We start from the raw sequence: 25,613 nt of genomic DNA, 5'->3' as shown, positions 1-25,613 counted from the left end.
ATCACGAAAGGACAAAAAATGTAATATTCTTTCGCGGGGAGCCAAAGGAAGAACACAAAAGTGCAAAGAAACCGTGAAAAAAGAATGAGGCAGATGAATATGAATATGAAAAAGTGCAAAGAGAGTGCCTTATGTACGAGAGTCTCTTCGGCAGCAACTTTATTCTTGGGACTTCGTACGTCTAGGTTCCTCTCTCTCTCTCTCTTTCTCTTTCGCTTTTGATTTCTCTTTTTCTCCTCCCTTTTCTCTCTCTAGTTTAAATATAATCTTAATCTGTTCGTCTGTTCGTCGTGTTCATCTTTCATCTTACATTAATACACGCCCTCTTTCTCTCTCTTTGATAAAAATATATAAAAATTATTAAGATAAAGGAGAAGCATAAAAGTATAAAATTGCAAACTTTTTTAAGTTAAAATAATCTCTTTTAGTTAAAATAATCTTTATTACTGCAATATATTTTATTAGAAGCGTTTCAAAGAAATAGTATAATTCTATGTCATGTAATTTTATATATTTAACACATTTTTTTATTGCAACTTATATACGAGAAAAAGTACCTATCACACAATTCGTGCAACAAAATATGATCTTCTAATATCTATCAGTACTGTCGACATGCATGAAGTACTCACTAGATTGTCGGCGGCAATAGCATGGCCCAAGACGAGTAGAACGATGAGGATTTGCAGGATAGTGACGGCATCATCAGTGATCATCCCCAGAAGTGAATTGGCAGATTGTAGCCAACGTGGTAACCAGTGGGAGCAGTTCGATGCCAAGGACGAGAACATATTCGTCGGCAAGATAAACCAGTGGTACTTCCGTCGTGGACGCATAGCGTCATGATCGCGATATGCTGCCACTCGCTCCCTTCCGGTGAAGTGGGCCCGATGTAGCTCGACTCGACGGCGTTTCCACGTATACCTACCTATCCATCTACCCTCTGAGTAGAAGAAGAAGGGAGGGAGAGAGAGCTGTGTACATAAACGCGTGTGCCGCACGTCGCGTACGCGGCCCTACGCACTGCGCTACGCGCAGGTCTATAAATACGAGTACAACTCCACGCGAAGAATTTCAAACAACCGTCTCGTAAAATACCGTCGGTGGAGAGAATCTCAGCGAGGAGAGGAGCTCAGAGGTCTGATCCTCCTAAGCGTGAGGACCACGTCAACAACCTTCCCTCGAATCTGTCACAACGTGCCCTCGACCTTGGCGTTGCGCTTCAAATTCAGATGCATCGGAACAAATGTATAAAATCTAGCCCTATTTCAGATCTTAAGTTATGTTATAATATAACGGTAAATAAAATTATATAACGGTACCAGGATTGCGGAAAGAGTTACAGTTCAATTCGATGTCGAAGAGCCATAGTAGCAAATAGAAAAAATAATAAATGAAGACAATGTGACACTATTTAATTCAAATAATGTGCAAACTGGCGGTTCAAGCGCATAAAAGTCGCTAACAACTTCTTTGCAGTACGATATGCGTGATTGACTGTAGCTGCCTAGTGAATCGTCATCGTCTATGAGATTAAAGACGAGTGCTGTTTTCATGACAAGATATTATCTCTCTTTTCCAGCCGGTAAAATTGCCCAGAGCATGGCAGAGCGGGACGGCGGCCGACTAATCGTGGAAACTGACTGATATTTTTAGTTCTCCCGACTTCTCCTGACGTCCGTTTCGCCTTTGAGAGCTAGTTGTTCTAATTGTGAGCGCGCAGTCATATTTTTCTTCAGTGTATACAATCGGTTCTAATGAGAGATCGTTCTGCGTTTTGATGAGCTTGATCGATAATACGAATGATGATGTATTTAAGATTTCTGTTTGACTTGATATCCAAAGCTGTAGCTATTTGTTTTCGAGTTACTGAATATCTTATCGATGCGTGGGACTATTAAAATTTATCTCTCCCTTTCTAAAGAATGTTTCTTCAAGTGACGGTTTTCCTCGATCGATTTTCAATAATTCAATAAACGAGGATAAATTGCACGAATGTGTGAATTCAGAATTATTTCATTGCACGCAGAGATAATTGCACGCTAAAACGTTTCATTTATTAGGAAAGGCTAATCGGAAATTGATTTGATTACGCGATTTGTCGGGGTAAATTCGCACTGTCTGACACGCGTCCGATAGATACGTTTTCTTACACAGGAGACTCCCCATTAAGTTCACGCACGTGGCTCCAGGCCGACTGACGTGATACATGCGCGCATGAGGAAATCGCTTCACGGAGGTTGTTGAGAGGAGTGGCTGCTAAGCCAAGCGGAAGTGGAAAGTGATTCTGCATCGGTTACAATCAAGCAGTGGTGGGAAGACGAAAAGATATTGTGGGCGACAGGGGATATATCTCTAACTCATGGTTAATAAAGAAGATGTGTTTTATGATCAATATAATGTGCGCAACAGCTGCCTGCATGAAAATAAACCGAATATGATATCTATTTAAGGGAAACTACAGTGACTTCGACGCAAAAACATCATCGTTTATAATAGATGGACTAAAAAATGTCGTGATTGGCATTACCGATACATTGACGTCAGCAACGTCAGGCAGATGTAATAAATTAATTATGAAAACTCGATATACACGTCTGCATTATACGGTCGCAATATTATTTCGATAATGTGAGATATGATACGTACGCAAGATTGTTCATTTACAATTGCAATGGAAAAGAAAGTAAAAAACTGGCAAGCATAAAAAACAAATATTATTATTGTATAATACATGCACACGTTTGTGTCATATGAAATTTTCCTTTAAAATTATAATTTTACGATTGCCGATATGATATGTGAAAAGTGAGCTCAACACACTAGAGCGTATATGATCGCGTCGATAATATTTGACCGATAAAACAGTCTGCAGACTGTAGAATCCTCTAATGTAGTAATTAAATTGAGGGATAATGTATTTGTATTACTTGTTTATTCGTATTAAGTTTCGCAAAATCTAGATTTTTATTTATCTAATTCGTGATATATTTTTCACGTATAATCATTATCTCAATTCAGAATAGATGGCTCTAATATTAAGTAAATTCGATTAAATTAATTCTATTATTGGGTTGTTCGGGAAGTTATTTCGTTTTTTCAAGGAAAAATGAAAAGCGGTTTTTTCATATTTAGAATAAATTTTATTCAGTGATGTATTGGCCATTTTGTTCCACTACCTTTCGCCATCTTTCTGGCAACTTTAAGATTCCACGCTCATAGAAGTCCTTCTCCTTATTGACAAAAAATTGAAGCAAGTGATTTTTTACGCCTTCATTTGAATCGAAGTTTACATTGTTCAAAGAATTTTGTAGAGACCGGAACAAATGGTAATCGGATGGTGCCAGATCAGGAGAGTATGGTGGGCGTGGTAGCACATCCCATCCAAGCTGTAAAAGCTTCTGGCGAGTGACCAAACTTGTGTGTGGTCTGGCATTGTCGTGATGGAATACGACACCTTTCCTATTCGCCAATTCTGGTCGCTTCTGCTTGATGGCAGCATCCAATTCATCCAACTGACGACAATACACTTTCGAATCAATCGTCTGGTTGCTTGGTAGTAGCTCGAAAAATACGATTCCCTTCCAATCCCACCATACAAAAAGCATGATCTTCTTTTGATGAATATCTGCCTTGGATGTCGATTGAGCAGGTTCATCTTGCCTGGACCATGATCGTTTTCGCTTAACATTGTTGTAAACAATCCATTTTTCATCTCCAGTTATGATTCACTTCAAAAATGGTTCATTTTCTTCACGTTTCAACAATGAATCGCAGATGGTAATGTGTCGAATCAAGTCAATTTCCTTTAAATTGTGTGGAACCCAAATATCGAGCTTTGAAACGAATCCAAGGCGTTTCAAATGATCGTAAACAGTCGAATTCGATAAATTTAACTTTTCAGCAATTTCGCGTGTTGTTATGCGACGGTTTGCATCCACCAGAGCCTTTATTTTCTCGTCATCAGCTTTAATTGGCCGACCTGAACGTGGTGCATCTTTCAAATCGAAATTTTCAGTACGAAATTTCGAAAACCAATTCTGACACTGACGTTCACTCAATACATCTCCGTACACGGCACACAATTTTTTTCTCGCTTGCACTGCATTTTTACCCTTTCGGTAGTAAAAAAGCAAAATATTACGAAAATGCTCACTTTGATTTTCCATGTTTGATGTGATGCCAAAAAAAATTACTTGACAGATCGCAACACAATAAGATACTAAATGACGTCTGAAATGTCAGTTGTCAAAATATAAAACGAATTTGCCGCTTAGAGTAAGGTTAAGTATCGAGGAACGCGACTAACGACATCTCTTTGTGAAAAACAAAATTACTTTCCGAACAACCCAATAGATTAAGTAAATTCTAATTAAATAAATTCACTTCGATCCGGAAAACTTCGTACGCACCGATGGAAATTCACCGAAGAAGCACTGTTACACTCGCGCACACCGAAGAAAATGAATAGAACGCTCGCAATTGCATATTGGCACTTCCGATACGATTTGACACGCACTTTGGCCGAAAAGTAACGCGATACATCAACTGAAACGCACTTGCGCATAAATATCTGTCAGGACCAGCGAGCTCGCAGCTTTCCAAAACTCTTCCGACTCTTTCACGTGTAGCCAACGGCAGGATAGGAATAAGAAAAGTTTTCGAAATCTGTAGTGTCCCCGCAAGTTTTCTTTCTGTCGGTTCGCGCTCGCGATTATGTAGTATAGCGTTGATACCCAAAAAAATGGAAAATAGTTATGTAATTGTTTTAACAAATCCATCATAAAATGAGATTGTGTACATTACCGCTGTTAAAAAAATTATCCACTTCTCATATCGGTTATTTTTCTAGATAGTTAGCTATAAAATCAGATTTCTTCGTTCGTTGTTGTTTTTCCAAACATTTAATTACTTTCTAGTTTTAATGATAATTGAAATAAAGAATATATACGTGTATGCACTTGCTTCCTTGTGACATACTCTTATTTAATAAATATGCTTACGTTTATCTGTTTTTATTATGTATCATTTTATTATACGTTTAAAATATGATGCCCAAATATATTAAATCAGAGAAATGGTTAATACATGCATTTCTGACGATGCTGGGCACACCGTTTAAAGTTTAAAAGATTCTTTAAAGGATTGCAAAATTTATGTTACATTATTACATATGTACATGATGGAAAAACAGATTTAAAGTCGATTCACACTATACGACATGGAGACATTTCACTGAAAGACTTGCAGTTTGTTTAAAGTATCTCAAATGACTCATTACGTACAAAGACTCACAGGACTTAACATTTTTAATTAATTTTTCTTGGTCCATCTTCTTCGCGTCCGTTCTCTATCATTTACTGATTCATTACTCGCAAACCAGCACTGACATATACCGTCAAAACTAAACATTCTTTGCGAGAATGCGGCTAGCGCCGGTACGTCTCGTTGACGCACGGTCGGTGTTCAACTGTAGAGAATAAACGTCGATTCAGTCATATACGTGACGTAATTTCAGTTATCAAACTGTTTGTGCAACATAATAGTCGCATTGTACGGAGATGTATCTCAATTGCTGAAAAATATTATTTTTTGTAACGTTTAAAGAACCACTCAGAAAGCCCTACCTCCCATCCCCTCTGTACTGAGTACAGAGAGTGAACGATCATCGATGACAGAGATCTTGAACAGAGTCGAGATCTCGTGTCGTTCTCACGCTCAGGGAAGAGAGCCATTTCTCTTCATGGTAGTTACAACAACTCCCGTGTTAGGGATAGAGAGTGAGATCAACGCCTACAGAACTGATCCTGTGAAGCATGATCTTAAAATTTTCTTGCCTAGCGAGTCCTACATATACCTTAGTTCACGGATTTTTAAAGCGAGTAACATGTAGTCGACATAGCCCTCTTGTAGTAGCAATCGGAACTAATGCTTAAGTAACCTCTTTATATAACCTACTGAAAGACTCGATCATATATTTTTACAAGTCTAAAATGGAGCCAACACACTTTAATATAAGTATGCCTTATAAAATATTTCCAAAATAATGTAAACATCGTTTAAAAGTTTACGAAGCACTACGCGACGCGTGACGGTTCAAATTCAAACACGGCGCCAACTTCATGAGTCTCTTGCATCGCGGCACACGCACATACACTAATCTCAAGTCTGAATATTTTACCAGAAAATAATAATATTATTAATATTATTTTTAATACTATTTAATTTATTATTAATTTAATATTAATATTATTTGATTAATATTATTTTTCCCATAATATGTTAATTCTGATTCCTGTTAAACTGCCTTATAATTCGATAATTGTTTTTATACGCATTCTGAAGCTTGATGTGACTCTAATGCACGAAAAATGCGTGGAATAATGTCTCAATAAACAAGTTCGCACAGTGAAGCGGCATATACTCACCGATCGCGAATGCTGAAAATCTTTTCGCCGATCGAACGCGATCGTAAATAGGAATTGATGTTCTACGACGATCATCATTGCACAATGCAACACTTCTAATGCTCATTTGCCCTTCGAAATCCCTTTTTATCGGAAAAAAGCTTTGACAAAACGCGAACCGACCGCGCGCGATTCTAAATTCGTGCAAACTGAAGGTAGCAGTAATTGTGATTAGCGAATCAAACAGGATGTCGCAACGCGTCATGGGCGCCAATTTTAATATATTAAAATGCAATAGATATAATCCTGAATAAACTGCAAGAAGATATTTGACGTATTAAATGTTATAAATTGATTGTTATAAATAATCATGAAAAAATATTTGGAGGATAATTATGAATGTATGACAAATGCATAATTTATAATTGGTTGATTCTCTATCTGCAATTCTTTTAAACTGCATGGCGTCATATTTTTTTAAACGCGATGATTATAAAACAAAATTGAAAAGAAAAGGATGAAACAGCAAAATTAAGAGAAAATTGTATTATCCCTCCTCCCACTTTTATCTCACAATGAATCTCGTAACTGGTTCACGAGTGGTTTTCCAACCTAAAAATGGCAGCCGTGAACGTGGATTGTAGCGATTTTTTAGAATTTCAGGTATTTCCGCAAGCGGGATCTATATTACATTCATGTATTCGCACGTAGCATTATATGGCTCCAATAAACATACGTAAATTTAGAGGAACTTGAGTCATCGTAAGGAACAGTGATGAATGATGATCTTTGCCATCGGTGCCGGCTAGTGAAATCTTATTATGAATCTTATTATGTATTTAAAAGTATAATCTGGTAAAAGAAGCCGGCTTAGATTTTAACGGTACATAAAATGTCAACGTTACTGTCAAAAAAACGCTTCGGTGCGTGTACACGTGCAACTTTAATCACGAGGTTAGAAAGTTATGAGGTTAAGTGCAACGGCATTGTACGTATACGTGAAACGAATATAGCAATACTCCATGTTCTCTGTGCTCCTTAAGAACATGTACATATAATTATTTCGATTTACGCCGTGTGCCAGATTTGCTAGAAATATTTTTCGTTAAACTAAAAATACAATGATCAAACGTGAATAATAAAAACATAATAAAATAATGTTTCAGGATACGTTAAAGAAGATGCGACTGATAGATGACAAAATAATTTACTTGCTGAATACCACGATTCCCACCGAGTCCTTCAAAAGCCAATTGAATCCCACTGCACAATGTAAGGATCTATTCCAGCAAATAGAGTCCGAGCATAGCCAAAGACAACTAGCGATCAAAAAGTGTTTAAGTGTCACTAAGGAGAAGCTGATGCAGTTGAAGAACTCGAGAGACAGTGGCGACGAGACTCCGGCACTGCTGAAGGATTTGAGGAAGCAGCAAACTACGCTGAGACTGTTGCAAGCCGAGCTCAATATAGAGGAGGTCGTTAGGAAGCGTACGCGAGAAGTGTATCACGAACGATGCCGTGGCTTTTACAAGCCACTGCACGCGGAGACATAGGACTTACGAATAACGTGTACAGCCCTATTGATTTGTATTATTGTAATACTTGAATCGTTACAATACAGTTATACATAGCAATTTTGTAAACATTAGTAGCAATAATTCGTTTATTTCCTGTGAATTATGTTATCTTGTGACGAAGATTTACGGTACACATGGAGATTCTGTTACAAGCGTTTATTATACTTGTGCATTATCTACGAGGATGACTATAGATGGAACGTACATGGATCATAAAGATTGTATAGCTATTTACACAAATGTATATTTTGCAAGAAATTCAAATAATTGTTAATCTAATGAGGATCAGATTGTACAATATATTGTATACATAAACCAGGAAAATTCGCATAGAAATAAAATATATAAGTTTACAATAGATCTGTACATGCATATATCTTGTTGTTTTATTAATTATTTTGCTTCATTTGAATTATATTTGCAAAATTATTGCTTTAATTGAAAGATCGCTGCTTAATAAAATGTTCCTTCTACATCATATAATTATCAAGCGTGAATATTGCTCTGCATGAAAAATATCATATGAAATAATGCTCCGAAACAACCACAATATCTATTGGCTTCCCAAAATATATTTGGCCTAAGTATTTTTAACATATTTCTAAATTTTCCCCGAGTATTTACATATTTATTTGTCTTTTTCTGTAACCTCTTTATACCAATCTAGTCTTCGTTTATGCAAGGAGTCTCCTTCTTTAACCTGCTTTTTTCCAAGAAACGCAGCAAATAAACAACCAATCAAGGTTACAACAATCATGTAGTTAGAGGCCTTAATTCGAGCTTTACTTCTTGCAGTGAGTAGGGTTTCTTCACTGTTTAAAGAAAAATATTTATCAAGCAAGAATTATGAGGACTAGATAAAGAGAGAGCATAAGAACATTATATAAACTCATAAAATGTACAGACAAATGCATCTTCGCACAAATATATGAGAGAGAATCTGTAATCATGTTTTTTGATAAAAATACATTGACATACGTAATATCTTGAGGGACCTCTGCAACACTGGGATATCGTTTTACCCAGACTAGTACTTTCCTGTCAAAATCAGTGACGTGGTGCATACGTTTTCCTAAACCATATAAACATAGTACATCGAGAGCACATACATAAGTATTTATTTTCCATCAGATATTACGGAAGTACTTTATGTGAGTTTGTCTTTTACCTGATACGACGTTTTCATCTTTACTTTGATTACTTGCTTGTGTTTTATTACTTTCACTAGTATCTCGGGAGATACTGCTACGTGTGAACCATCGCACCGTTGCACGTGTTTGTGCACCATGAAGGAATTGTCTGGACAGCATTTTCTGTAGCAGGGGAAAGTAATACTACATAAAGTAAAATTATGAAATATATATTTATACACAAACTGAATATATATTTTCCAAATATATATAATATACTATACTAGATAACCAATTATAACTGCAAAATTTTATGTGTGTGTATGTGTGTGTATAGCAAATTAAATGAAATAATAACACTGTAAGCGAAAGTACTTGATAGTATCAAGTTGATACTCGATCGCTACGCGATAAGATGACAGCGACAAATCCGCATCCGCATAATTATTGTGCAATTATCATTCAACTTCCCGTCATATGATGTTTTTAGATTATACATGTATATAACTGTCAAGAGATGTTGCGAAGTTACGATGTAACGGGTTTGATACTGCATCGATCTATCTATTAATATTACATTTCCATTTCACTCCGTTCTGTCACATGTTACGTTTTATTGCTACATTTGAAGGTTACAGGAACATGTTTATCATTCCATTGCATAATTTGTTCAGTTCACAGAATATAATTTAATCTCATGGTAAATAATACGCACTTCTGGTAATTACTGTACTTCGAGATGATTCGTAGTACACGAACGTACTTCCAACATCGATGTATATTGACATACTGAGCATACTGATACACTTCGTCGCAATTTCATACATATATATATGTACATGCATACATGTAGATCTTGCTTCGTATGGCGCCACGGCGGAGAGTTACGGATACTTGACGCATTTTGCGAAGTTCACGCGCGAAAAGTGAAGTTTAATTTTAACAATTCTAATAAACTCTCTCTCTTTCATCATTTCACAGGTTTTCTCATAATGACGTGTAGTCGCTCTTGGTGAAAAATTTGCCAGTGATTTCTCGTTCTTTGTAAATTTAATATTCAAACTGTTACATTATATTTAGATCTTTCAAGCTAACTTATGGTTAACAAATTGTAGACGTACAATTAATGAAAATTTCAGAATTTGAAGAATTTGCAGGCAAAAATAATCGTGCTTGTCAAAATGATTTCGAGACGTCAATGATTTTTAAATGATTTAAGAAATCGTCTTCAGCCACATGTAGTTCTATTACCAATGAAAAATGGGAGTTCATCATGTAACGATCATTTCAGAAGGAATTGCGAAAAATACAATGATAATTATAACAACAAAAAAGCAATAACAGCAGATAATTTTGACGTTTTTTGCTTTATATCACTTTCTTATATAATACAAAACTTATTCCTCACGCAATGCCAATCTTATCACATTATTGTAAAGTTTTAATTTATTTTGTATCACTGTTATTGTTCCTATGTACAAGAGTGTACAAGCATCTTCTCCAAGTTCGATTAAAATACATTTCTACAAATCGGGCAGGTGGACTTTTGACTGGTGTTGAACCATTTATACTAAAATAAAAACACGTTATAATTACACGTGTGTAATTTTCTCCAGACTTGACGTATAAAATAACAAATATGGATAGCGTATACCTACCAGACAAGGAGTGTGAAACTTCTTACGACAAGTGTGACACGATAATTTTGGTATTTGGTATGTGCTGATGTGGAAAATACTGAAACATATGTAGCACTCCTCGACGCCTGCAAATTTCTTATCCAAATTGCGTTTCCACATTATCAGACCGTCCCAAACAGAACCATTCTGTAAGAAAAAATATATAATATATAATAAAAATATATAATATATAATAACAAAAATATAATGCCATATTTTTGTTAGATTACTACAAACGATTATTGCGCATATCGTGATACACTTACCTGATGCGTGAGGAAGATGGAAAGTTGCATATGACAATTTCTCCAATTTGCCGTGCCACCTGCGTGCTGACCAGGTTCCACCGTCACTATACCCAAGGGATGATTAGGTGGTAGCACTATACTTAATTCCAATTTTGTGTCGTCCATTTGGTACAAGGCCACTACTTCCCTCGCTGTTGGATGCACCTTTATCTATATCAGCACGCAAAGCACACGGGATTAGATTAAGTTCGAAAATAAATGTGCAAACGCAAACTTTTCCAGTGAATCTCGCCGTACCTGCATATTTTCAACATTAACCAATCTCTTATCGAGGAGCTCTTCTTGGCACAGCATTGGACTGACATAGTGGGTCGTAATCTTGTCTATTGTCGCATTGACTCTGCTGTCAGCTGTGCTCAACCATTGTCTAACTAATACTGGTAAATGCCGCAAACAGTTCGTGTACAACCAACCTGTGATGTGATCTAATCTCGACTCTGTCCAACTTTCTGTAATAATAATACGACACGGTGAAAACAATTATATGTAATATACGTTGTTTATATATGCAGCTATAATCAATCTTAGTACCTCCGAAATTAAACGACGGAGCAGTGGTAAATATCTCCATCAATTTTACAGTCTTATTTTTATTATCCTGCAGTACTTCCAGAGGCATTAACTTGAAGATATTGTTTAATAGACAAGGGAAAAGACCATCCCTACAATTCATATATGTATTTTGTATAAGATGCCAATCGTATGTACGAGAGACGCGTAACAAAAATCGTTGAAATAAATATTGCATACTACTTACTTTAATATTTCGGCGTACTGACACCGCAAATCACTGTGTGAATTTGCGCAGATGTCTAACACAATCGCCCATACTAGCAGGTATCCTAACGTGTACGTGTAAGAATCTGTAAACGGCTGAATCGTACAGCTGACTGCATCACATAATCTGAAGGAAGAGATACATGTTAAAAATTATATAGATAATAAATATAGATAATGATGATGATTTCATATAAAGCGAAAACTTACTTGAAATCCATGAGCATCGTATTTACAATGTTCTGCGTTTTTAACAGTACTTCCTCGAGTTTCTTGATATTGAGGCTGCTCAGTTCGAAGTTTTCAAATTCGACGAGGACTTTGTCATGCCGCACAAATTCTGGTATCATACGCTTCAACGCATGATAAGCACCCAGTTGAATACTAGGTATTGGCGACTGCAGTAATCTCAGAGACAGCTCTAACATTTCGTTGATATTAATCGCGTCCATGTCTTTACCATCACTTTTCTTGAATAATATATTTTCGTCAAGCATACTAATCGCTTTGCCTAAATGATCTAATGTTACGGTAGATTTCACAGTTGCCGCATCTTGATCGCACAAATCTGCGCAATACATCCAAGTCTGTGCAACATTACTATGTATTTCATTAGCAAATACATTTTTCCATTCGTCCAGGAGCGCGGGAGGTAAATCTGACATTGGCTCCTGCTCATGTTTGTTCATTAAAGTTTGAAGCGCACAGTACAACTGGCTAACTGCTATCATTAATGCTGTTACTTTGATGTCAGTATAATTATGCTTGGACTTATTAAGGGACTGTTGCCACGTTGCGAAAGATATCAAAATAAAGTCCCAGTGCTCTTGGTTCAACTTTGACGGAACTTTTTGGATGAGGGTCGTCAATAATCGTATCACTTCCAATGATAAGAACAACTGGTTCCAGGAAACATCGGACACATCACGGTCAAAAATAACTTCTTTATCGTAGCTCATGATCTTTTCCATAATAGTGACGTACGCGAGACTGTCTTCTTTGACACACGTCACAGTTCTTGTGGCAATCAGTGCGTGAATATCGTTGTCCGTTGATAACGGAATACTCTCTGGCGGCCAATAATCGCTTAAGATTTGAATCGCTTGCATGTACGTTTCTTCATCATGTTCTCCTTCACTGCTGCTGCGAGTCTCATAATACTCCACGGGATTCTTGCTCGATTCAAATTCCGTGTAATATGTACGGATGATGTATGGCAGCATATATCCGTAACTCGATTGATTTACTTGTAAATGAGACAGCACATCGTTATGAATGTACTTTGCAAAATATTTCTGCAAATTGACAAAACTGCTGTTGAGTGAATCGTGAAGCTTGTTGACTTTGTTATAACGTTCGGTGGATTTATAGTGTTTGCTGTATACCTCCGCTATACTAGCCACATACATGACGTTCGTCAGTATTTCTGTAATTCCCGGCAAATTTATATCGCGATTCTCTTCAGAATCTGACGACAGATCAATACCCTCAACATTTGTTAATCTCGTGTACAGATTATTAAGCAAATTTGTGGTAAACGCAGCCCATGACAGACAATTTGCCATATTATCCGAAATTGCGTCGTTCGTTACATCAACGGAGGTGCAATGCTGGAGAATTCGTATATTCTGTTTCGCACTCGATACGTATAAGTTTCCTGTTACTATTTCACTGTAGATCGCAGTGACAGTTGCTTCCGCAATCCACACCTTTATGTCAGATGCCGTCAAAAATAGCAGAACAGTTTCTTCAATGCAATGAGCTTTTGCATTGTCATTACCATTAATTATAACTTCTAAAATATCCGTCGCCAAATCTACCAATGCATCCTTAACGTGACCAGCGTATGCTGTGTATATTTTGCTCCAGATAATGATTGCGCATCGTTTAATAAGATCATTAAATTCGGAATCGGATAATATTTGATTACTTTTTACAAGTCCCTCTTTCCAGCTGTTGCGCACAGTATCGGTTATTGAATCGTCATGATCTCGAGTGCATAATTCAAAAAGTGTCTCCAATATCTGTACAGCGCTTGGTATTATTTGCTCGTGACTCCAAATTAAAGTCATCAATTTCATGATGAATGTAACAAATTGCACGGAGCAAATATTATCTGAGCCATTCAGTGAATCACAAAGAATCGACACGATCTCGTTCGCTCCCTCACTTATCAACAAATCTCCGGTTTCCGAAGTTTCGAATGCCAATAAAATCAAATTTTGATTCTTTTCCAAGTTATCGCATTCAAGTGAAGCTACTTCTTTGGCCACGTCAATTAACAATTTATTTACACTGGCTTGTGTATACCATTTCCTTATTATGCGATCACTTCTGTTACACTTAGATAAACTGCATTGTATGACGTTTCTTGTTATTGCGATATCATTCAACTCGATTAATGATTTTAAAACTTTCCCCTTTTCCGCATCATTTACATATGTAATAAAATAAAATATTAATTCCAGAATTTGCTCCATCGTTTCTGTATTTTGCGAGAGCAAATATTTCAAATTCTTATCATAAAACTCGAAGAAGTCATCATTAATGTTAAATGATTTCGAAAGCGCAACGAATAATTCCTTCGTTGCAAAATGTTTCGTAAGTTTGTTCAGCTGGCCAATATAGTCTATCGATCGTTCATCATTAATTTTATTAAAGCAGCTTACACAAAGCGCATTTACGAGCTCACAAAGCTCTGCATCGAAAACTGCATCTGCATCGACATCAATAACTTTTACCTCCGATCGACTCGCTGCGGAATCGTTTGAATCCGAGAATTTTACTTTTAATTTCTTACAAGTACGATCTGGTGCAGTCTTTAAAGTTAGCAAGAATTCGATTTGAGAATCCCTTGTATTTACGGTATGTGACATCGCAGTTTCCCGCGATATGTTTATCAGCTTGTCGAACAGCAAGCGTAATTCAATCCAGAACTGTTGTATTAAGGGGACGTACGATTTGTATGCCTCGTTGCCACGATTTTTACTCCAGTATCGCACTAAATGCGTAATCTCGGCAAAGCAGAACGGTTTCATTGCGGTGTTGTCCGTCATACACGCCTCTATAACGGGCACGAGCTGTTCCTTGAGGAGCCGAATACACAAGTCGACATTCTCGGCATTTACAAGAATCGAATAACGTAAGCATTCAGCAAACGATGTTACTACAGCCAGCGTTTCCGAGCGGCTCATTTGCACACTTCTGACAGAAAATCCTTGACGCATATTATCAAAGAAATTTATGTAGAGATCATCGATGGGGACGCCCAACTTTGGAAATTGACTGACGAAAGGCAAGAGGTTCGGGTAGACGGTGCTGGCGCAACACTGGCCGCCAGATCGTAAAACGCGCCACAGTTTCGGCAGCACGAGCTTCTCGATATTCACGACGAGATGCCAGTCGTCAATTTTCGTCGTAGCTACGAGCATCGACTCCCACACAGCCGATAAAATCCCAGGCTCGGATTCATCGAGATTGTTCATGATAGCGGTCACTGTCCGCTTCTTCTCACTTTGCAATAATTTCTCTGCATTATCCATTACCGATGTCAGGACATTGAAAAAGGCTGTTCGTATTGGCAGAGCATCGTGTTTAGCGAGTTTCCAAAACCTTGAACTACTCAAGAGCTTGTTGTGAGTCTCCAGGTTTTTCTCGATTTCGTGAAGCGGAACCTTCTTGAAATAAAAACTGTACGCTTGAAGATTTGCTATTAACACTCTCTCGTACCTCGCTTCCATCTCTTCGTTCGTAAGAGATTTCTGTGCCGATAGCGTTTGAGCCGTGTGCACAGTTATATTGTTACTAACGTAGGCTAGAATTTCACATTGACAATGGACAATCGCGTCGACCATTTTCCGAGGTGGGAACGTGTTATTGAAAGAATTAACGGCAGCCGAAGCTGCTGGGGGGTACGCGTCGTATTGAGAGGTGAACCAAGCACCAGCCAATTGTTTCAGGTACATTGCTATGCCTTTGCCGATACGCTTGACCACTGCTGCGTGTGCTAATTGTGCAGCTTCTCTCACTCTGTGATCTATGTCAATGGACAGAGCGCAATATAATCGTGGCCAAAATGATAACATACCCTCTACCGCTGGCAACTCGGCGTCCTGGCATAAAGTTGCAAATTCTTGCAATGCCTGTACACACATATTTCTCCGTTAGCTTGACTTGTAGAAGGTATGCAAGCTGATCGGTTAACAAATCGGCGAACTAATTACCTTGTACTTTGTCGTAGCATCCTTTTTGCTCATCTTTTTCAGTACCACTTGAAAACTAGAGTCAACGCTGTTCATTTCCACCTCATTTGCCGAACACAGAGACAAACCGGGCAGGACAGGAACGTATCCTCCATCCTTGACCGCTGAGAAGCCAACGAAATTGGGCACTGCGGTCCCCAGAAGTTCCGCACTACGGCTACTGTTGGATGGCTGAAAAACGTTCAAGCATCTTGAATATATCAAAGCGTGCGAAAGCCCAAATATTGTCGTAAGCAAAACATTTCTTCACGTATCAATAATCATCGCTCGCGTTGACATGTCACGCGCGATATTAGTGACAACGACATATGTTAAAGCTCGCGTGTAACACTTGTAGGTTATGTGCTGAAAACATTACACAGCGCCCGCCCTAATCACCCTAATTCCACAGAAAATTTGTATTTACCCGTGCATTGTTCTTGGTTCTTTGCGCCTGCTTATTTTTACCCATGTTAACGATCCGGGGACGAGAAGATCTCGGTATCAAACGTGCACGAAGATTTCGAGCCGCCACACCGAGCGTGAGCGACGTCGCGTTAGCCAGCGTCAGCTGATAGGCTAACCTCAAACGATGCGCGCGTGCATCGAGCGTGCCAGCGCGTGCATCGGTGTTTCTTCGTGAGGTAAACGGATTTCCAAGCAGAATCGATCCCACGACGAATTTTGCGGCCAAATGGGCGCCAATGGCAACAAAACTGAGCGGCGACTGTTGCTGTCGTACTGTTCCTTCACCTGCATCTACCTGCCGGGGATCCTGACGCTGGTGAAGCTCAACGACAACTTGTACAATGTCGGCAAGTACAAGTTCCTGCCGGTGCTGCTGATACTCATGTTCGCCGAGGTGATAAAGCTGCTGTTTCCCGTGCTGCAAGCAGAGGTACCCACCATAATCAAGCTCGAGCAGCGCACTTCGTCGAGAACGAAGAGGTCCTGGACCAGGCATCTGCGGGAGGCCTTCAAGTTCTCGCTCATCGCGTCCGCGCTGTCAATAATCTACTACGTGATGATCGTGCTGTTTGGCGCTCCAGTGCTCACCGATCACGAGGAGACGACGATGCTCGTCATCACGTTGCTCACCCTCACTTTCGTTCCTACCAGTCTGCACTTGGGAGTGGACAGCGCATTGGACATTCTAGTGGGAGCGTACGCCCAGAAGGGCAATATCCTGGCGGACGCCCTGAGGATCAACATACAAACGACGATACTGGGCACCTGGCTAGGTGCTACCGTGATCCCCCTGGACTGGGACCGCCCGTGGCAGGCTTGGCCGATCCCTTGTGTGATAGGTGCACTGCTTGGCTACTTGATCGGCCACTTTGTCACCCTGATCAGGACGCTCCTCATGCCCAAGTTGCATAGGAAAGTTCATCGATGATAAGAGACACTCTGGTTGAATTATCATGATTTTGCAGAAGACATTTGTTTCTAAGGAAACGTCATGCTGACACTGTTGGCATATACCGTATTCCGTGGGATCATTCTAGAGATAATTGATCTCTGGCGTTGCTGTCTTTCTCTGATCCATTTTGTTGTAAATTTGTATTATTATTATGTCTATGGTATATGATTGTGATGTATGTATGAACTGAGATTATAGCGCAAACGCATTTTAAATGATGTTTTGTGAAGTAATATGTGTAATGACAGTAGTACTAATAATGATATTTCATTATTATTCATCACATACTGCAATTTATTTGTTCCATCTATTCACATGTGCATGCATAAGCGAGGATTTCTGATTTAAAGAACGAGCTCATTCCAAGTCATAATTGTATACTAGTGGTAATCAGACAAGTTGCATAAATTATCAAACATTGATAAAGCATTTACGTAACAATATTTTATCGAGGTGGCCTCTCGCCCTTTATATCAGTTATGTGATAATAGGAATGAGAGAGAAAGAGAGATATATCTTTCCTATATTTATTCTTATTTATTTCATATTTGTAAAAAATTCTAGCGTTTTGTTTTTATTGTCATTGTGACAAAATAGCACGATTTGTCTAGCACGACCAAAGCTGGTCGCGTCAAATTTACGTAACAGCATCAAGAAAAATGACTGAATTATCCTCAAAGCACGACCATGAACGGAACATTTCCGTCGTTATTGCGCAGTCGCGATACACGTTTCTGTATAGTTCATTCATTCGCTGAAGAACGTTGCAAGAGCGTTGGGAATGTGACTGTCAGCTCACGTCCGGCGTGTGTATTATTCTTCATCAGCGTCTCCTCATTTGTCGCGTAACTCGAAACAAAGTTGCATCTAAGTTGAACAAGTGTGCGATAAATTCGGAAGGATGTCGGACACTGCTGGAAAGGTACTGACCTGCACCTGTTTCTGCGAATTTTATTATTAATATCTGCTGATATTCACCGGCGTTTGCTTTATTGCTAATTACTTTGTTAATGCATTTAACACTCGTCATTTAACAATGTTTTAATTAATGCAATAGTTGGTAATAATGTTGTCATGCATTAACCAATTCCACTAATTGAATTAAAATAATCATTGATGTTTTTTTATAACGTCACTCGACATAATTTCCGCATGAAACATTAATATCACGTAGCAAAGATTTTTATTTGTTAAAAAATTTATATTTATTACTCTTCCAGGTTATCAAATGCAAGGCTGCCGTAGCATGGAAGCAAAAGGAGCCTTTGTCCTTGGAGGAAGTTGAGGTAGCTCCGCCAAAGGCACACGAGGTCCGAATTAAAATTGTAGCTGTTGCTCTCTGTCACACGGATGCTTATACTCTGGACGGACTGGATCCAGAAGGAATATTTCCCTGCATACTTGGTCATGAGGGCAGCGGCATTGTGGAAAGTGTCGGAGAGGGTGTCACCGAGTTTCAACCTGGTATAACAGAGTAATCTTGCGTTGTATCCATAGAAATGTTTTATAAGTTATTACACGATTTTGACGACTGAGATGCAGATTATATTACGGTTAAATTTTAATCAATGCACGTTGTTAAAACTACACTTATCTGATGCATCTTTAATCATGCTGTTTTCATACGAATAATTGCAGGCGATCATGTTGTGCCACTTTATATTCCCCAATGTGGAGATTGTAAGTTCTGCAAATCGCCAAAGACCAATGTGTGCAGCAAAATCCGCGAAACCCAGGGCAAGGGCTTAATGCCCGATGGTACGTCTCGTTTCACGTGTAAGGGACAAACAATTGCACACTTTATGGGCTGCTCTACCTTCTCCGAGTATACAGTAGTAGCCGATATCTCTCTTGCAAAGGTATTGATATATTCCTGCACATTTGTGAGTTTATTATATTTTTATAAAATTTGCTTTTATTTAATATCAATATGTAAAAAACTAGTGAACTCATACAAATGTTGAACGCGCATAGATTAATCCCAAAGCACCGTTGGACAAAGTGTGCCTCTTGGGTTGTGGAGTATCTACAGGCTATGGTGCAGCTTTAAATACGGCGAAGGTAGAGCCTGGAAGCACTTGCGCCATATGGGGTTTAGGAGCTGTTGGTTTAGCTGCAGCACTTGGTTGCAAAAAATCTGGCGCATCCCGTATCATCGGAATAGATATTAATACGGCCAAATTTGAGCTAGGTAGTAACATAACAAAATTGAGTAACGCGATAATGAAAATAATTTTTCAGAAATTCTGAAAGCTATAAACTTACAATTTTTACTCGCATCTATTTATACAGCTAAAACCTTTGGATGTACTGAATTCGTAAATCCAAAAGATCACGACAAACCTATTCAACAAGTGTTAATCGAAATGACTGACGGTGGATTGGATTATACTTTTGAATGCGTTGGAAATGTGAACACTATGGTATGTATCCAACGATTCTTTCTTTTTTTTTTAAACAAAATGTAATATATGTCCTATAAATATTTTATAAAATTTTCAGAGAGCTGCATTGGAATCCTGTCACAAGGGATGGGGTACATCCGTGATAGTAGGCGTAGCTGCAGCTGGACAAGAAATTAGTACTCGACCATTCCAGTTGGTCACGGGGCGAGTGTGGAAAGGAACCGCGTTCGGTGGATGGAAGTCGAAGCAAAGCGTACCAAAGCTGGTAGAGGAATATCTGTCAAAAGAATTGCTGCTCGATGAATTTATCACGCATAATCTTCCGTTCGAGAAGATCAACGAAGGTTTCGCTTTGCTGCATTCAGGCAATTGGTAAGTCTTGGAAACCATTTTCATGCGTTCCCATAACAAATATATCAATAATTTGGAATACAATAAATTATACATTATAATTTTCTTTACTATTATAAGAATGTATCTCTATTGCAGCTTGAGAGCCGTTCTGAAGTACTAGCAATACGATTTTCTACCTCGCGCACTGTGTAAAGATTGCTGAAAAATTTGACGATTTATCGATGATAATAAGTCGCCAAAATCACGCAATAAAAGCGTGATTAAACAAACATAAAATATATATTTACCTACTATTTTGTCTACCGCCGATTTATTCATTTCGATTTGTTACGTATTCGTACTGAATCTGCTCAAAACAAAAATTACTGAATAAATTTTATACTTACTGCAACTGTGGTCTCTGAAAAAAATATATCATCTCCCCGATTTCTACAACAATCTTTATTCATAAAGAATTCTTACAGCACATGTACAATACCAATTGAGTAAGATACTTACGGTAGCTCTTGAATGAAGTAAAAATTCTTTACGCTTTGATCAAGTGCATACCATACAAAAATCATCACGGTACGAAGATCACTGACGATGATTTTCATTGTATATAATTATGTATATACAATATGCAAGACTCGGTAAAACTATTCGCATGTAGTAGTCGCATGTATTAATTAGTCTAAATCGACAGTACAGTTAAGTCAGGCAATGCAAATTGCGCTCGATGCAGGAAGGAGTAATGCGTTAGCTCATATTGCGGACGATGTCGTTTATCAGTTAAATATGTAGATATATTTTTTTTAAGTGTCATCTACATACTTTAATGCGCAAGAATAACACGCCATGTCCATGTTAAGGCAAGACATTATGGATGAACTGACAATGATCAAAGTTATTCTCTGAATAACGAAATATAACGGTGCAAATTGTCATTTATATAAAAATAGACGGCTGATAAAATCATAACCGTTAACCGTTGCGTCGTGCGTCAACGGAATAAGAAGCGTACTAAGGGAGAAAGAATAAGGTGCGCATTCTCGCATACACGCGCGTGACGTCTTACTTAAATACTTTTTAATATATACTACGTCGCCTTTGACCAATACAACGAGTCATCCCGTTTTCCCTGAATACCTCGTCGAAGGAATGCATGTCGAAGTGAAACGCGTTAGGCTGGCAAAATCAATCGTGACTTTCATTTTAAATGAGACACGTGTAATTTGCGTCGACTATCTCCCTACGTAAATTGCCTTCTAAACGCTAGGGGCATATTCACATAGTCACACACTGATCTTTTTTTTTTCTTTCTCTACGGATTACATGTTACTCTAATATCTACGGTGTACCATGCACACTCTTTTAAGTAAAAGTTGTAAGTAAAAATGCTTATTATAATTACAGTAAATGCAGACGAATCACGACGTCAAACATTTTCTAGCTTCGTAGAAAACAATCTCTCAGCGTCGCGTGATGGATGTTGCTCCGATTGCGGGCGTAAAGAATCGTAATGTACATACATATCTCTGCGAATCGGACCGCGCAATGTGGTAAGAGATAACGTGCTGCTTTTTTTTCGCGTTACTTCTATAAGCGATCTCGCGCATTCTCAACAACCGATTCCGACGTCCGATGGTCGTGATTGAACTGCGATGTAGGTATGAGATAGGTCGTTAGCGAGTACGAAGTAGATCGTTTATTCCGCGTATCTTACATTAACCTTATAGCGCGAGGCGGCTACGGGAGAAAGGAGAATAACTTAAAGAGCGCTCTGGGCCTGCCTGAAGGGAATGTAATAAATAAGCGGAATGACGGCGGGATTCTCGTATTCCGCATTCGGCGAAACACAGCCGAAGGTGAAGAGTGACAAGAGCTACGAAAACCTATCTGCTTCGGGTGGATCAACTAAGTTCTAGCGTGTACAAGCGCGACAGTAGCAGAATGACTTCGCTTCCGCTCGCCTCTTTCGTCCGTCAACAACACTCCCGTCCGTTTTCCCTCTCAACCGATTTGTTTGCTCGCGTACAGCTGCTGCGTTATTACTACACAACATTGTAATTAGCGTTATTATTATTATTATTATTGTTTCGACGTTTACAATCGATATTGTTGTAATCTAGCGATTAGAAATCACACGCAGGGCGTTTGTTCGTTATTTTCTCGTTAAATGTAATTTATGTCATGACGCGTACGTGAAATTCTGGCCGATTCTGCCGGCGAAATTATTCCGTTCTGCCAAAGCCATCGCTATTCTGTATATGCATAAATGATCCATAATTATATTATTTATAGATTTAGTTGTGCGTGGAGGTACCTCGACAGGCACGGAGATAATCCAAACGGTCGGTATTCAACGCGGTTCGCAGCGGAAGTTTCCGACTCTCTTTCTCTTCCCCTCGTTCTCTCGCTCCGTCGCCAGCAACCCTCGCACACACGTGCACACACTTCGGTCATAATTTGCGTATTCTCTATACAACGGACTCTATTGCATATTGCACGGAATTACGATTGCACGGGATTCTACGGCGTAGTCTCGACCGCAAACGCCGCTAGCTGGACATACGCGATTATTGCACGACAGCCAAGACACTCGCTACTTTAACGTTGACTGGAGTTTCCTAATTGGGACGAAGGACGCGTCTAAAAGTCGTTACGACGATTTAACAACGATCTCCGTCGGTTCGGCGCGGCTCGCCACGGGGGCCCGACTTCCCCATAACTAATGATCGTCGTGCTTTTCGTTGCTCTCGGAACTCATTTAGGCTCACGTTTCGTTTATTCGTATCGTGTGGATCGCGACCTCGACCGGATCGACAAGCGGCCCGATGACAACATGGGACACCGTGACGGTGTTCCCTGCAGTCGGTGGGCGACCGGACGCGCGCCATCCTTTCTCGCAAAAGAAAATGCTTCCCGCGCAGTCGGCATCGCTCTTATCGGTGAAGATGATGCGCTCCCGTTGCTGGCCGCCAACTCTAATCTATCTAGAAATCTAGAGGTTGATCTGCCGAGCCTTCGAGGTCCTGAGCGGAATCGGTGCCACCGTCCTCGTCGTCGTCGAGGTCCACGTTGTTGGTCTTGAGCCCACCGCTAGTGATCTTGATCACGATCGTGTCTACAGAAACATTAAATTATTTGATTATGAGCGTATAACAGAATTGTAATAAAATCTTCATGATTCATAATTTTAAGTTTAATATAGCACTGAAACTCGGAGTGCCATTGCAAATTATAATTTAATTTTGGATAATTTAATTTTGGATAATTTAATTTTGAAAAACATGTCGAGAAAATTGAAAATATAATATGGCTCGATATCAAATAAATAACATTATTCAATATAAAATTATTTTAATTTTCAATGGAAAGTATCGTATTTTCCATTATCGAGAGCATATGTAACATTTAAATGCACGATAAAGTTTCAAATCCACGATTAAAAATTTGGTCACTATTATATTCAGAATATATTCAACGTATTTATTGCTATTCCAATATTATTTATATTTATTCGGCATAAAAGCATACCGCAATCAGGCTTTGCGCCACGCGTTCTGGTACCAGCGAACTCAACACCGTGCGGATCGACACACCAGCAAAGGCCAAGGCCACGATGGCACTGGGTACTGCGGTAATATCCTCGCGAATCACATGCAGGTGCGGAATCCGGTGATGATCGTCTGCGCACAGCGGCACATGGACGTTCAGCCTTGGAGAAGCATCCGCACCACTCAGGTCCGCTTACGAAAATATCACTAAAAATATGCAGATAAAATCAATAAGTAGATTACCGTATACATTACATAAAGAGTAACAATATATTAGTAAATAATATATGTTAAATAAATGGAGAATGATATAATATATTAATGTACTAGCAACAGATAAAAGATAAAATAATAAAATGAATTTCTGATTTGCGAACTAGCACAGAACTCTACCTAACGATAATAATCAGTAGTCAAGGAACATGTGCGTTCAGACACACTAGTAGCAACGTTACGCATTGATTCAGACCGAAGTATTGTATATTGGTACGATACATCATTACATTATTATTCTTGAACATGGTCTGGTTGCCTTTCCAATTATTATTTATTCAAAGGTATCATATTAATCTAATTATGTGTGCATTGTTATGCGAAGCAAGTCTGTTAAATGAATTTATAATTCCTCGATAATTCCATTCATTTTGACTTTCAGATTTTAAAGAGTACAAGAGAATATATCTCCGTGTACCTCGCCACGCCTAAATTTATCGATCTTACTTCACGCATTACTCCATTGTTGAGGTAGACCACAATAGAAATGCCAAGCGTAAACTTAGATGCGATCGTAAAACGCTCCTCGCGCGCGAACAGGAATTCACAAATGACTTTTACCTATCGGTATCGCAACCATCCAGGAAGGGTTTCAAACACGGTTCATTCTGGTCGTGTTCCAGACCGTACAGCTCGGAGAGCGAGAGTCGGCCGTCGCTGTCACTGTCCAAATGCCCGAACATCCACCTGACCTCGCTCTGACAACCGATAGGGAAGTGACCTGAAATCGTTCAACACAATATATTCTTTCTTCTCGAAGTACCGTTAACTGAATCGCCAGATCGATCAAGAAGCAGTTGCATTATACGATATACAGATGCGGAAGGTCCGCGATATCTTTTTAAACCGTAAAATATGTTCAATGTATTCCGCAAATGTATTTCACGAAGATAGATCCACCTCGGCGAATTTTTTAAGTACAAAGTCAATTCTTCCAATACAATTGACACTTATAAATACCTCATGGCTCCTGAGAAAACCAAATTTAATTCTAGCATAAAGTAATTTTACAAGAAAGTCATTTTTAGCTTAATGCAATCGAGGAAAGATATTTGGGGAAAGATATATACTGATTTCAAATTTTAAGAAATGACTAGTTATTATAATCGAGACTGGAGATATAATCGTGCGCCAAGTCGGATCCTTTAATCGTCGCAATCCTGGACCGTCCTCTCGATGCAAGCGATCCAGGCATGGTACTCAAACCATCCTCTCGATTCAGATGGAATCGCCGGCTGCATAGCTATGTGCATAGTACACTTTGTTTTGCCTCGAGCGACGTAATACCGTAAGATCAACATAGGGACGGTACTGGGAGGACAATATCGACAGACAGTGCCGCCCAAAGTAATCGCGACGTACCTAGGGCGGGAAACGATTCATTGTACCGAGACAATTTCGAACTGGTACGAAACTGATTGTCTCGAAGTCGGATGGCAGGCAGTGTCGGTACCTACTTCGAAACTACCGGGTAGATCCTATGTCGCAGTGTCCATCCCCTTC

At 38.9% G+C, this 25,613-nt stretch overlaps 6 protein-coding genes and 1 non-coding gene across 11 annotated transcripts in view; 3 read left to right on the top strand and 4 right to left on the bottom strand.

Moving 5' to 3' along the window:
- Positions 1–5,608: 5,608 nt before the first annotated feature.
- On the bottom strand, positions 5,609–5,824 carry LOC113562037. Its single transcript, XR_003406596.1, has one exon. It is a non-coding gene; the product is annotated as a small nucleolar RNA U3 (small nucleolar RNA).
- A 1,139-nt stretch (positions 5,825–6,963) lies between these two features.
- On the top strand, positions 6,964–8,356 carry LOC105286475 (coiled-coil domain-containing protein 58). 3 transcript variants are annotated; one of them, XM_011351452.3, is made up of 2 exons: positions 6,964–7,070; positions 7,574–8,356. In XM_011351452.3, the coding sequence occupies exons 1-2, from the start codon at positions 7,026–7,028 to the stop codon at positions 7,958–7,960; spliced, it is 432 nt and encodes a 143-aa protein (XP_011349754.1). In that variant the 5' UTR covers positions 6,964–7,025; the 3' UTR covers positions 7,961–8,356. The 3 variants fall into 3 exon arrangements, with proteins under 3 accessions (XP_011349754.1, XP_011349755.1, XP_011349753.1); XM_011351453.3 differs by lacking the exon at positions 6,964–7,070 and adding an exon at positions 7,101–7,361; XM_011351451.3 differs by lacking the exon at positions 6,964–7,070 and adding an exon at positions 7,101–7,395.
- LOC105286476 (UPF0389 protein CG9231) lies at positions 8,057–10,334 on the bottom strand. Of its 3 annotated transcripts, none has more exons than XM_011351454.3 (4): positions 9,830–10,334; positions 9,153–9,297; positions 8,963–9,056; positions 8,057–8,796 (listed from the first exon to the last, which is right to left on the bottom strand). In XM_011351454.3, exons 2-4 carry the CDS (start codon positions 9,292–9,294, stop codon positions 8,613–8,615), a joined length of 420 nt encoding a protein of 139 aa, XP_011349756.1. In that variant the 5' UTR covers positions 9,295–9,297; positions 9,830–10,334; the 3' UTR covers positions 8,057–8,612. The 3 variants fall into 3 exon arrangements, with proteins under 3 accessions (XP_011349756.1, XP_011349757.1, XP_019889577.1); XM_011351455.3 differs by lacking the exon at positions 9,830–10,334 and adding an exon at positions 9,490–9,821; XM_020034018.2 differs by lacking the exon at positions 9,830–10,334 and having other exon boundaries at positions 9,153–9,318.
- Positions 10,335–10,462: 128 nt separating this feature from the next.
- Positions 10,463–17,228, bottom strand: LOC105286478 (E3 ubiquitin-protein ligase listerin). The gene is made up of 9 exons (XM_026969668.1): positions 16,547–17,228; positions 16,102–16,311; positions 12,089–16,020; positions 11,859–12,005; positions 11,633–11,763; positions 11,339–11,550; positions 11,060–11,251; positions 10,773–10,940; positions 10,463–10,684 (listed from the first exon to the last, which is right to left on the bottom strand). The coding sequence occupies exons 1-9, from the start codon at positions 17,081–17,083 to the stop codon at positions 10,625–10,627; spliced, it is 5,589 nt and encodes a 1,862-aa protein (XP_026825469.1). The 5' UTR covers positions 17,084–17,228; the 3' UTR covers positions 10,463–10,624.
- LOC105286531 (phosphatidylinositol-glycan biosynthesis class F protein) lies at positions 17,144–17,515 on the top strand. Its single transcript, XM_011351545.1, has one exon. It carries the CDS (start codon positions 17,144–17,146, stop codon positions 17,513–17,515), a length of 372 nt encoding a protein of 123 aa, XP_011349847.1.
- Position 17,516: 1 nt separating this feature from the next.
- LOC105286479 (alcohol dehydrogenase class-3) lies at positions 17,517–20,687 on the top strand. Its single transcript, XM_011351457.3, has 7 exons — positions 17,517–18,461; positions 18,760–19,003; positions 19,178–19,398; positions 19,514–19,730; positions 19,832–19,962; positions 20,042–20,316; positions 20,434–20,687. Exons 1-7 carry the CDS (start codon positions 18,441–18,443, stop codon positions 20,456–20,458), a joined length of 1,134 nt encoding a protein of 377 aa, XP_011349759.1. The 5' UTR covers positions 17,517–18,440; the 3' UTR covers positions 20,459–20,687.
- A 41-nt stretch (positions 20,688–20,728) lies between these two features.
- The window catches only part of LOC105286480 (proteoglycan Cow), a 95,179-nt gene continuing 90,294 nt past the window's right edge, over positions 20,729–25,613 (bottom strand). Inside the window, exons 8-10 of the mRNA XM_011351458.3 lie at positions 24,672–24,831; positions 23,818–24,044; positions 20,729–23,404 (exon numbers count right to left, since the gene is read on the bottom strand). Coding sequence (XP_011349760.1) covers positions 23,274–23,404; positions 23,818–24,044; positions 24,672–24,831 — 518 coding nt within the window. The 3' untranslated portion in view covers positions 20,729–23,273. The remainder of the gene's footprint in view (positions 23,405–23,817; positions 24,045–24,671; positions 24,832–25,613) is intronic.

The sequence above is a fragment of the Ooceraea biroi genome, chromosome 5 (assembly GCF_003672135.1).
Source record: "Ooceraea biroi isolate clonal line C1 chromosome 5, Obir_v5.4, whole genome shotgun sequence".
In the NCBI taxonomy this organism is placed as follows: domain Eukaryota; kingdom Metazoa; phylum Arthropoda; class Insecta; order Hymenoptera; family Formicidae; genus Ooceraea; species Ooceraea biroi.
Note: the sequence above shows the minus strand (reverse complement) of the source record. Positions and strands in the feature narration are given on the sequence as shown.

What these genes read in the sequence shown, in the direction of transcription:
- LOC105286479 (XM_011351457.3), top strand. Translation starts at nt 18,441, where the DNA reads ATGTCGGACACTGCTGGAAAG. An exon ending in TACGGCCAAATTTGAGCTAG is followed by an intron (nt 19,731 to 19,831) that starts GTAGTAACATAA and finishes CTATTTATACAG; the next exon opens with CTAAAACCTTTGGATGTACT. An exon ending in TTGGAAATGTGAACACTATG is followed by an intron (nt 19,963 to 20,041) that starts GTATGTATCCAA and finishes TAAAATTTTCAG; the next exon opens with AGAGCTGCATTGGAATCCTG.
- LOC105286478 (XM_026969668.1), bottom strand. Translation starts at nt 17,083, where the DNA reads ATGCCTGGTCCAGGACCTCTTCGTTCTCGACGAAGTGCGCTGCTCGAG. An exon ending in ATGCTACGACAAAGTACAAG is followed by an intron (nt 16,021 to 16,101) that starts GTAATTAGTTCG and finishes ATGTGTGTACAG; the next exon opens with GCATTGCAAGAATTTGCAAC. An exon ending in TCCGTCGTTTAATTTCGGAG is followed by an intron (nt 11,551 to 11,632) that starts GTACTAAGATTG and finishes TTATTATTACAG; the next exon opens with AAAGTTGGACAGAGTCGAGA.
- LOC105286476 (XM_011351454.3), bottom strand. Translation starts at nt 9,294, where the DNA reads ATGCTGTCCAGACAATTCCTTCATGGTGCACAAACACGTGCAACGGTG. An exon ending in AGATGAAAACGTCGTATCAG is followed by an intron (nt 9,057 to 9,152) that starts GTAAAAGACAAA and finishes TATATGGTTTAG; the next exon opens with GAAAACGTATGCACCACGTC. An exon ending in GAGGTCCCTCAAGATATTAC is followed by an intron (nt 8,797 to 8,962) that starts GTATGTCAATGT and finishes TTCTTTAAACAG; the next exon opens with TGAAGAAACCCTACTCACTG.
- LOC105286531 (XM_011351545.1), top strand. Translation starts at nt 17,144, where the DNA reads ATGATCGTGCTGTTTGGCGCTCCAGTGCTCACCGATCACGAGGAGACG.
- LOC105286475 (XM_011351451.3), top strand. Translation starts at nt 7,300, where the DNA reads ATGTCAACGTTACTGTCAAAAAAACGCTTCGGTGCGTGTACACGTGCA. An exon ending in AGGTTAAGTGCAACGGCATT is followed by an intron (nt 7,396 to 7,573) that starts GTACGTATACGT and finishes ATAATGTTTCAG; the next exon opens with GATACGTTAAAGAAGATGCG.